At 42.9% G+C, this 12,039-nt stretch overlaps 1 protein-coding gene across 1 annotated transcript in view; it reads left to right on the top strand.

Annotated features, from left to right (window-relative positions):
* Positions 1-12,039, top strand: part of LOC104966429 (disco-interacting protein 2 homolog C-like) — a 43,750-nt gene that overhangs the window by 15,945 nt on the left and 15,766 nt on the right. The window contains exons 2-6 of the mRNA XM_010795616.1: positions 7,307-7,378; positions 8,253-8,357; positions 9,003-9,128; positions 10,419-10,565; positions 11,502-11,624. Coding sequence (XP_010793918.1) covers positions 7,307-7,378; positions 8,253-8,357; positions 9,003-9,128; positions 10,419-10,565; positions 11,502-11,624 — 573 coding nt within the window. The remainder of the gene's footprint in view (positions 1-7,306; positions 7,379-8,252; positions 8,358-9,002; positions 9,129-10,418; positions 10,566-11,501; positions 11,625-12,039) is intronic.

The raw sequence follows: 12,039 nt of genomic DNA, 5'->3' as shown, positions 1-12,039 counted from the left end.
GCCAGGAATACAAAAATGAATGTCATGAAGTTTTGGCGATTAGGCCCCGTTGTGCAGGAGTATCATTCGGGAGGGGAGAACCGATCCGATGAAACCCCCCGGGGTCTAGACCCTGGTGGTGGTGAATGGATAGTTGAGGTCCGGTCTGAATGGGAGGGGCTTAGCTTGACCCTGGTGGTGGTGAATGGATGGTTGGGTTCGGTCTGAAGGGGAGGGGCTTAGCTTGACCCTGGTGGTGGTGAATGGATGGTTGGGTTCGGTCTGAAGGGGAGGGGCTTAGCTTGACCCTGGTGGTGGTGAATGGATGGTTGGGTTCGGTCTGAAGGGGAGGGGCTTAGCTTGACCCTGGTGGTGGTGAATGGATGGTTGGGTTCGGTCTGAAGGGGAGGGGCTTAGCTTGACCCTGGATTCAGAGGGACAGGAGGTGAAAAAGGGTGGAGGAGGGTTGCGTTGAGTCACCTGAAATGACAGCTGTCAGAGGGGGGAGAGCAGACTTAAAAGGTTTGGCAGAGCGCTATGATAGGCTCTTGGGAATAGAGCGAAGTGATTGGTTAAGCCGGAGAGTGACGCCCCTGATCACTTATTGAGAGGAGAGACAGTAGTTACATGGGAATAATAAATGAATGAGTAAAGACGGTCTTCCTGGTTGAACTTATGCCAAGCTTCATTTGTTCAAGCTTCTCAAAACTGAGCATTTCCTGCTTTTCTGATCTTTGTATTTTCCCACATGTTGGTCAAACAGAACAAGACGTCTGACAAGCTGGGCACATGAGAGTTTTGTGAAGAGTCTTCTGATGATGCATGGAGCTGGTTTGGTTTTAGTTCATCTGGATATTGGCTGATTACTTCTAATACTCGCCTTTTTATCTGAGACTCAGGTTTGATCAATAACTATCTCTGCATAGGAGTTGATGTTCCAAGTTCAGTTTGTGTTGTTGTTTTTGTGTGTTTTTCATGGAAACAGCTGTTGAGGTCTGCTTTTTATGATTTCCCTCATAGTTTTGGCTGAGTTCAACAAAACAATTTACAGAACAAAGAACTGTTTTTTCTGGTTCAAATTGGAAGGAACCCAGTGACAGCTCAGTGATCGGTGCGTTGGCGTGTTGTTAAAATAGAGCCGCTGTCAATCTTTTAGTTTGTGATGACGTCCGACTGCTGGGCTTCATCCGAATACAATGAACACAACGTCCTCTGTGGGTGTCTTATATAATGTGTCTGTTCATATTAGGAAACAAATGATTGACTGAAAAATCCATATTAAGATTTGAAATGACTAAAATAACAATCAGTTTAAAAATGAAATGTAAAATAGGGAGAACATTATGTCTATCATATGTTGTAGGTACACGTCTGCTCGAGAAGAGTTTGAAAATCCGTACATTTGTGGGAGAATATTTTTTTATTCAGTGGATGACACACGGGAAGCATTTCTTCTTGCTCCTTTGGCCAATGTTCAACACTCTCCTCCAGATTAACATTCAGCAGTCAGAGCCATCATATCTTAAAGAAAACCATTTCTAACGTTTTCATGAATTAACCATCAGTCTATAAAATGTGGGAAAAACCCCAGAGAATCACATTTTTCTAAAGTGGCACTTCTGTAGTGTTTGAAATGCCCGACCAACCATGGAATATATTAGGCTTAGTCGAAGCCTAATATATTCCATTTCTAACAATGCAAAAAAAAAGAAAAACTGCAAATCCACACATTGTTAAAGGGTGAGACATAAAGCTGTGGACACATCAATTTAATGACATCTCAAAATGTGAAAATCCGGTATTTCCTGTAGTTTGTTTGTGTATGTTTTAATTTGACGGTTTAACATTTCAATTGGATTGAAGTGGGAGAGATGAGGGGAGAGGTGGCACTAAACAGTGGATTAGGTGTTCAACTGAAAATGGAGTCTAATTATGATAATTGATGAACTGCTAGTGTCATTTATTGACTCACAAAGAAACGAGCAGGCAACCTGTAGTGCAGCGACATGGAATTATTCTACACATTGATTATTTGATGAACGGTTTACTCTTTTGTCAAAAACGCACTTCCAGTTATCACAATCCCCATTGATGACATAACAGTGCTAATTCTTTGACAAAAGATTCAGAGAAAATAGACTTTTTAAAACAACAATGCCACATATGTTGCTGTTTTCAGCCTCTAAATATAAAGTTTTCTCTCAGTTTTAAATTAATGACGAAACGTGTGTGTGTGTGTGTGTGTGTGTGTGTGTGTGTGTGTGTGTGTGTGTGTGTGTGTGTGTGTGTGTGTGTGTGTGTGTGTGTGTGTGTGTGTGTGTGTGTGTCTGCCTGCTGGAGGTAGATTTGGTTACCATGGTGGCCTGTGGGTGGACTGTCTGTTTATGATAATGTGATAAGACAGAGAGAGAGATCAAATAAAGCGGGACAGAGGGAAAAGTAGGAAGGTCCATTTAATAGCCTGATAATGTTGTTTTCTGACACACACCCCTTAGAGATTATATCTTTAAAAAATGTATACTAATGTTGATATGATGCCTGATTTCTGTACCAAACGCTAGTTTAAAAAAACCTATTTTGGTTAAAAACTTAGAGGACAAAATAAGCCAAGTCCTCTAGATGTTGTCTTAACACAACAACTTTACCTGAATAAAATAATTCAAAATGTAAGTAGACTACCGTTCAGATCAGCCTATTAATAACACCTTGACACTTAATATTTCCCAAATAAAAAATAAAATCATTTAAAGCAAAAACTGTGAGGGAAATCACATCAACTTTCAGGATTTATAATCAGTCCCTCAAAATCAAAGATGGAGGTGAAGGTAAAGTCCAGAATGCAAAGCAGCGTAATAAAACTGATTGAGTAGAAGGTGCAGATCTGTTAAATACACCGGGCAGGTGTTTTATTGCATATTTCTGCAGGCTAGTCAGCGTGGATTGGGTTTCATAACGGGTCCGGTGGTTGCAGGTAATAAAAAACCCTGACACGGGCATCACTACTTAATCAATTTTTTGTTTGAACATATCAGAATTGGCATATTTCAATATATCTGGTGTAATAAATATCCTGTATATAATATTTGAGGCAATCAAATTCCTTGCCTGTTGGACAGACATCCCAGAATGGAAATGGGAAGTATTAGGGACGATGTGTTCAGTACAGAGGACATGGCAGGTTTACGGTGAACCTGCCAACATTGTTTTTCAGAGTTTTTTCTCCTCGCTGAGAGCTGCAGACCTGTTGATCTCAGCGGGCGGAAAAACTCCAATCTGCAGCCGGCCGATCGATTCTCCCTCAGCTGCGTGCCATTAAAACAGCCGAGTGTGAGAGAGAGGGAGCGAGGAGACGGAGGAAAGTAATTAGGCTGCCAACACAGACTGGTATCACACACACACATCACACAGAGACACAAACATATGCACACACCCTGGCAGGTATCATTACCCCACTGCTCACATCCGATGCTCCAAATCCAAGATGGCTGTCTCGGTCCTTTTTTCTCCAGGAGAACCGTTGCTAGGCAACACCCTCCCTGCTCTGCTGCGCTGCATGTGGAAGATGGCGTCTCCCCATGGACCTGTGTGTGCATGTGTGGGTGTGTGTGTGCATGTGTGTGTGTGTGTGTGTGAGAGAGAGAGAGAGAGAGAGAGAGAGAGACAGTGAGAGAGAGAAGAAGCAGGAATGTTGTTATGCTGCGGTTGATCTGAGAAAAGGCCTCACTCGGATACAACACACACACACTCGCTCACACACGCAGCAGCGCAGATGAGCAGATTGGACCCAGATGTTCTGGCCGTTGTCCATGGTCCGATTGTGAAATGCAAACTCTTGTCGTTTTTTCTCTCTCTATTTACAAAAAAATGTGGTCTATTATCCGACACTCCTTTTTCTTTCAGCCACAATTCATTCACTCTCTCAATAAAAACAGACGCGCCACAACGCTCTGCAGCAGACCGGCTTACATATTTTATATTCAAGCTCATTCAGGAATTTGCAACCGTTTACCCTGTTTGAGTTTTGGCCATGCTTGTAGTCCAGAGACCTCCCCAGGAATGTTTAGTTCATTAAGCTGAGAGAAAGATGTCCCTCTCTCTAAGATATGCATCTTTTAATTGGATCTTGAACATTGCAGAAGCCAGCAGTTAGTTATGTAGTCGATATGTGTTTGTATGATGCACAGCTGCAACTATGCCCTGGAGCCAAACACACCCCCCCCCACACACACCCAGAATAGAAGGAAGGAACACAATCTGTGTGCAAACAGCTGAGTTCCTTTTTTGGCAAATGGAATGAGCGCTCAGGTGTGATAAATTATCTTCTTTCAAAAGAAACAACAGCTTTGCAGAACACAAGCAACAACAAACAGATTAGTGATCCAAGTTTTTAAACAAAGATGACATCTGGTGATGTGTTTCCACTCATTGTTTTATTTCTTATTCAATTATATCTGTGCAATATTTACCCTAACCTTCTTATTCTTGAGACATAAAACTGTTTTTTGTATTTTCATGGCTTCTGTCTCCATCAACAGAAATCTAATATATCCAGTTGTTGGCTTTTAATACTTATATTTGTATCGGAAAATTTACTTTTTCCCAACACCCAGATATCTTTCAACTTTTGTTAAACAAGTCGAACTGTTGTTGTATTTTTACATATTTCGAGTAACAAGATACTTCTCATATTGTGATGAAGTGCCCACCTGCCATCTGCCTTGTTTATAGCATATTATCACAACAGCATGTTCGTGTGCACGCAATTCTTTTTCTGCATTTCTTACACAGTTGTGTTGGATTAGCTTCCCTGTTGTAGGCGAGGTAAACCTCTCTGTGGCAGTCAAAAGGAATCAATAATTAGAAAACCGGTGTGAGGCAGTTTAGCAGTATTTAATGGGGGCTAACGAGGAGGTATTAGCTGTTATTAGCCCCGCTCAAGGACCCCGGGGTGCTGTGATTGACAGATGTTGGAAAGGTGGGGGCAGCAGAAACCCCCTGAGGGACTCTGATGTTTCTCCATGTTCCGCCTCCACTCTGACCTCTGCTGCTGTCCACTCTTACCCTCATACTGGAAATGTCTTATCTTCATGTCTACTGATGGTGTATTTCCACCTCTTTATCAAGCAGTCAGCTATCATATTTTTCGTTATGATGAAAACCTGTTCTTTGGTAGACTTCTCTGGATGGTAGTTTGTATGGAGAGGAGAGGAAGAACAGGCAATTAGCATTAAAAATGTATATCATCTTCATCCAGTGATCTACATTAAGTCGAGAGCACTACAGTCTTCTAGTATTTCTGGTTACCGATGGCTTTGTCCCTCTTTATAGAATAAGATCTGAAATAAGTTCACAAAACGAATGTAGACTGGCGTTGAATTAGGCGCTAGCTGAGAGGTGCGATGTTGCCATATATCTGCTGTAACATTGTGTGATTGTGTACCCTGCGATGGAGAATGTATGGAGGTCGATGATGGAGTTATTTATTTTGCGAGCTGAATAATGAATGAGAGCTTCTCCACACATCTGGCCATTTACATCATTCTCAGATTGTCTGTTTCAGGAAGTAACATGTGGGATGTATCCTCCCTGATTCCAACATGAGATTCTGTGGGCGGTTTTGTTTAATCGGACAAGCCCCTCGCACAGACCACACACTTTGATTGGTTGTCGGACCTAGAGTTGTAACTGTTGGTCTCCTGTGTGACACGATAAGCTCCTTCCATTGTTTCTATCCTTGGAAACAGCCTCGCCCAAAGTCCTCTTCTCAGCAAGGTCGATTTTGTCTCAACAGTTTTTATTATTTGCGGGGGAGGAGTATGTCTTCTCTTGAGGAAACTACAAAATGACACTACTGACGGAAGAAGCATTTTAGGTTTTGATTTCCTGAAATAATGGTGCCAACCAATTACGGAGACTAACATTCACACACACTCACAGCCATTGGCACTCAGGAGCGAACTTGGGGTTGAGTCTCATGCCCAAGGACACATCAACATGTTGACTGCAGAGAGTGGGGATCGAACCATCGACCTCCTGATTGAAGCTCTCCCTCCCTAAAGAAACGTACCCATTGTGATATCAGACCTCCAGAGCAGCGTTTCCGCCAGGCCAGGGCTGAGAGGGTGTCCACCCCGAGGAGAGCGGGGGTGTGTGACGTCACGTCGTGTCACGTGACTTCAATTTTGAATTGAGCCGTCCCTTAAGTTATAGATACGGGGTGTTTCTCAATCGCGAGTAAAGCTGCTCCAGAGCCACTATTTCAAGCATACTACGTAATCGAGTGCCGCCGAAGTACTGTTCCAATCTCCAGCATACTTGGAAATCTACCGAGCCCGGCGTACTTCGTTAGGAGAAATTTCGAGGCTGCACATATGTAGACTCCGCGGTCCACAATGCTTTGCGCACGGACCAATTTCCCCAAATCTGTGGCGGAAAATGTAAGGCGGGGCCTCTCAATTGACGCACACTTGCTCGCCTGTTCCACTCTTTGTTTTCCGAATGCCAGGAAGTATTCTTGCCTCGCTTCTGAACCAAGACGCTCGGCAGACATGTGCTACCAAGCAAGCATACTCGCGATTGAGAAACACCAAGAGCCTCTTTACGTATTAGTGATTGGAATTCCGGCTCTTCTTAGTGAGCCAGATAATTTCGCTCGGCTCACTAAGAAGAGCCGGCTCTTTCGGCTCCTAAACGGCTCTTCATTTTGCTCCACTAGCACCCCCCGTCAAGGCTCGCCGGCAGCACACTTTCCGTCACAGGAACACGCTTTGCTGGCGGCGAAAAGAATCCCACCAGACTCCTTTGCCCCTCCAACAGAGGGATGTCCTTTTTCCTTTTCGTCATTTCAAGCGATAAAAACTCTCGATCTTCTCTCGAATTATGAATTTTTTTGGACGCCCTCGGCTCGAGTTCAGGCGTCAAATGACGGCAAGACGCCCCCCTGGCGGAAACGCTGCTCCGGAGGCTTCAGGGGGCCAGCTAAAGTTGACTCTTGAAATCTTCATTGTTCTTTTTTCTTTTCATTTTCATTATCACATCATAATCCTTTCTGTTATTTTATTTATGTTTCTCATGTTTTCATATCTTGAATTAACACTTTAGACGGAGACAATAAAAGACTGTGAGAGACAGAAGAGGCTGTGGGACATGAGACAAAGTGTCTCGCAATCAAACTGAGGGCCATGTGCTGATTGGCTGTCCAACAAGCCACCAGCACTCCCCTCCAAGTTAAAAAATAATGTTTATTCCTGATAAAGTGAATAAAAATCAAAGCGGCCCCACAGCCGTCGCTGGCTCTCTCACTCTATCTATCTCTATCTGTTTGCAGGGGACATCACTCAGAAGGGTTATGAGAAGAAGCGGTCCAAACTGATCAGGGCATATTTTCCACATGCTGGAGGTAATTTAGCGACCTCTGACCTCCACAACACACAGATTAAATATTCATATACATCACTGCTAGGGTATCGATCTGGGAACATGACAAATACAGCTGCGAATGGAGTGGTGCAGGAATGAGTCAGCATTTTACTTCAACTTTTATTCCTACAACATGAAAACTGTCAGTAAATAAATACCCTACTAGTGAAATTTCTAAAACTTCTATATGTCATAAAAAAGCTGGTAGCTAACAAGTGACTAAATAAGACTACTAAACGTCATCACGTCAATAACTAGCCGCCTTTAGCTTAGCCGCATTGTCGTGATGTAGCATAACATTAGCTTTTTACTTCTAGCTATTTCATTTCAACTTTAAAAATCATAAAAGTGGTGTAAATCTGTGGAGATTAAAAATGTCATCCCTGCACCACTCTATACTCTACTACTCTATCGATTTAGTCTTCAGCTGCCGTCACTAGTAAATGTAGGTTAAGACTCCCTCGAGCTCAGCCTGGGGCTCTCTGAACGTCCTGCCTCCACACACGCACGCACGCATGCACGCACACACGCACACACGCGTTTTCGTCCATTACACGGATGTAGCTCCGGTTTCAGAATGGGTCACAAACTACCGAGGGGGGATATTCTGTCAGAGCAAAAATACCACAATATTATAATTTAATTTGTTTACGTTATTTTTTTATTATTTTGTTTTATGATGTCAGAAAAATTATATTTTTCTGCCGATTCAAATCATCTCCATGTTTCTTTTTTTTCCGCACTGAATTTATTGCTTTTGCGAAACGTGTATGTGCATATCTCTGTGTGTGTGTCTGTGTATGTTGATATATATGTGTGTGTGTATCCGCCTGCTTGCCTGCTTGCTTCTGTAGGGATGGAGGGGCCCCTGTCTCACCGGGCCCCACTCGGCCCTCCGTCTGCTGCCCGTTTCCACCGGCGGCGGACCTCAGGCACCAGAGACGAGCGCTATCGATCAGGTACAGAGAACAACAGTACTGTTAATGTGCTCAATATTCGCTATATTAGTTAGTATAGCACCTCCATTACGTTAGGGAATCCTTTGAGTGAAAATAAATGGAGACTTTTAGATCCCATTATAGTTCATGCAACAAAAAAAAACTGGATCCTTTGCGTCATGCTAATGCTAATTGAAAGCACTTTTTCTAACAAAAGTTCATTATGCAAGCAGAAATATTATATATTCAATATCAAGTCCTCCTATTAACTGCACTGATGTTAAGAGCTTTTTAACTGCCAACATCTCATCTTCAATAATTAAACATCGGGCTCTCTAATGGCCCTATCTGCTTTAATGTGATTCAAAATATATTTATACAAAGTTAAGCTACTAAATAAGAAATTCAAAAAGATGAAGCACTGCAAACTCATGCAGCTTCTTCCTATTGGCAGTTTAATGATATTATACTTATTATTGATTTCCACTTAGGTAACTATGTTATATGGCACTGTAACTCATACATTGATATTTGACTCCTTCCATTAAAAGTATTTAAAAATCCAATCCTATATTCAGATACAAAATCTCCTGTGAAGTTTGTGTGAGTGAATCTCTCTCTCTCTCTCTCTCTCTCTCTCTCTCTCTCTCTCTCTCTCTCTCTCAGACGTCCACACTGAGGCGGTCCAGGCGGTGCTGGCGCGACATGTGGAGAGGAAGGTTGCCGTGCCGATGCCTTCCAAACGACGCTCGCTGGTGGTGCAGACCTCCATGGACGCATACACACCTCCAGGTGAAGGACACAAACACACACCTGCACACATCTTCAGTTATTCAACACAACCTCCTGATGAGAACAGTTCTTGGGGAGAATTCATTAAAAGCAAACATTTTCCTGTGACTTCGCATTTAAAAATGCTTGGAAAGCGCTGACACACACACACATTGGTTTTCTAGGCCAAACTGGGTTGCTCTAAGAATAAAACGTGACCCCAGAGCGGCTGCCCAGTGCCCAGACAAGACTATATAGTAATGCTGTGTCTCTTTCCATCAGAGGAACACACTCATTCCACAATTAAACTGCAAACATGCACATTTTCTGAAGCATGCCAACACCACTGACAGATTTACGGTAAAAACAAACACAGCTGCAGCCAGTAAACTACGTTAAATGTGTCTGTCCATTAAAATAATTCAATCAATTGTATGTACTGTAAAGCACCTTTTCGTACAGGCTAGTACAGATGACTGACAAGCCCAGAATACGACGAATAGAGTGCCACGGTGATGCGTCCTAAAACCCGGAAGTGAGTTAGCATTTTACTACTTCCGGTTCCTTCGCCAAAAAGCAATGCAATTTCTCCATAGGATTTGGGAAAATATCTGGAAATAAGGTCTGTGGTTGAGACACATTTAAGAGNAGGTGCAACTATGTGGCTTGTATCCTGGATTATATGTTTAAGTCATGGATGCTTAAAGTTCATATTTGTCTAATATTAGTTTACTTTTCATTAATGAAGTATGACGCTGCGTTGTCAGTACGCTTGTCCCAGATACGGCTCTGACTTGTCCTTGTTTGTGATTGGTCAAATGTTGCTAGCCCCGCCCCTTTCACGTGAATGCGCTCTCAGCTTGAGAAAGAAACCCTGGCTTGATTTACCGAGTTGATAACCAGCGTCGTAGGAGATCTCGTTTGTTAGGGTTAGTTAAGATAACTCAAACATATCCAGGGTCTGTTGAACTGGCTTCGTACAGGGCACAGGTGGCTGCATGGCAGCGCTAATGTCAAAGACACAAACATTATACATTATATTTTTATTTTACCAGGATGCAGTGACACACATATTTGGGAAGGCTTAGCCCTCCCTAGCCTACAGTACCCGCCGCCCCTGGGAATAGATAAATGTCATCTGATTATGTGTGAAAATGCACAATTAAAAAAAAAAAAATCTGCCTTATAATAATGATAAAACAACTCCATCAGTAGAGTGATGAACACTTAGTCACCACTGGCTGTTCTTCTGTGTTTGCATCTACCTCTCTCCATCTGCTGCATCACTCCCCCCCTCATGTCTCCCTCCAGAGAACCACACGGCCCCCCCGGATGTGACGGGCTACTCCTCGGACGCGTCCCACCCCCACCCCGAGCGCCACCACATGTCCAACATGGGAACCATCGCCAGGAACACGCAGAAGTACGGCAACGCAGAGCGCATGGAGACGGGCGATGGTAAGAGTCACCGCTGCACCTTCACCCCCCCCACCCCCAAACCAGACCATAAAGACACTGAAGTCGGGTAAAAATAGAAACTCCTTCGTGAGGAGCAAATTGGACGGCCGCCTTAGAGAACTGACCAATGACACTGTCTGTTCATGTCACTCCCCTGGATGAACAGATTGGACTTTTTGTTTTACTTTCATTGTTTTTTTATTTAAAGAAAGCTGACTTGTTCTTTTTCAGCGCGTGTTTCACTATCATTTCAAAGATAAAGTCCCAGGCCCGGCCAGTGCAACGTCAACTATATATAAGACATAAAAGAAATTAGGAAGTCAAATATGTGCAAGATTTACAATGTGCGAGTAAAACGCAGGGATGAGTATACTGCTGTGAGATAGAATGAGATAAAACAAAATGTACTTTCAAATACTGTACAGCAGAATATGTACATTTGTGGAAATGTGGAATTAACAAATGTACCGAATAACAGTTTATTATTTTCATATGTGAGTGGTGAGTTCAGGAGTTCATTGCCTGTGGGATAACATAGTTCCTGATCATGCAATCCCAGTTAGAAAATAACCACTTGGCTGCTCCTCTGTGTTTATTATTCAATTATTTCCCGTATATTTCACAAACCATCTGGAGATTCGAACCAGCGATCCATCAGCAGTCACTATCTTACTAACTTACCGTGACACTTGAGGTTTAAAGGAATTATTTTTTGATAAGATAACAAGGAGTGTCCTGCATCAGTGTGGAATTATTCAAAAACATTACCCCTACCTCATGTTTCTACAAAATATCAGATAAAACTTTATTTATCCTAAGGGACATTTTGTGCAGCGCTATAAAGTAGGAAAGATTGCAAATAAAACCAAATATAAAAACAAGATTATGAAAGAAAAAGCTACAAAAACCAAATGTATGTGTGTGGGGTTTTTACAGGTGTTCCAGTCAGCAGTCGCGTGTCAGCTAAAATCCAGCAGCTTGTGAACACGCTGAAGCAGCCTCGCAGACCTCCGCTGCGGGAGTTCTTTGTCGATGACTTTGATGAACTTCTCGAGGGTTAGAAACCGTCTTTGATTCTGTCTGTCTCATTTTCAGTTTTTCCAATCTTTCTTCATACTTTGGAGTCATGAGTGATAAAGATGGTTTCCTTTAGGTGTTCAGCTCCGCCTCCCCTCAGTCTGAAACAAGGGGGGAGGGGTGAAACACCTGGAGACACAACACAGTGTGAAACAAGTGCAAATCTTAGAAGAACAAAAAGGAAACATTTTGTCTGTAATGTCAATAAGTACATTTACTCACTAATGGCGCATTTCACTGCAGGGCCTCGCACGGCTTAGTACGGTATAGTTAGGCCTTGGTAGGCCAGGCTCACTTTATGCTGCGTTTCCATTAGAGCAGTGCTTCTCAAAGTGTGGTCCGCGGACCACTGGTGGTCCGTGAGCGCCCCCTAGTGGTCCGTGAGTATATTGGTAAC

Source organism: Notothenia coriiceps, unplaced genomic scaffold, assembly GCF_000735185.1.
Source record: "Notothenia coriiceps isolate Sejong01 unplaced genomic scaffold, NC01 NC01_scaffold00037246, whole genome shotgun sequence".
In the NCBI taxonomy this organism is placed as follows: Eukaryota; Metazoa; Chordata; class Actinopteri; order Perciformes; family Nototheniidae; genus Notothenia; species Notothenia coriiceps.
Note: the sequence above shows the minus strand (reverse complement) of the source record. Positions and strands in the feature narration are given on the sequence as shown.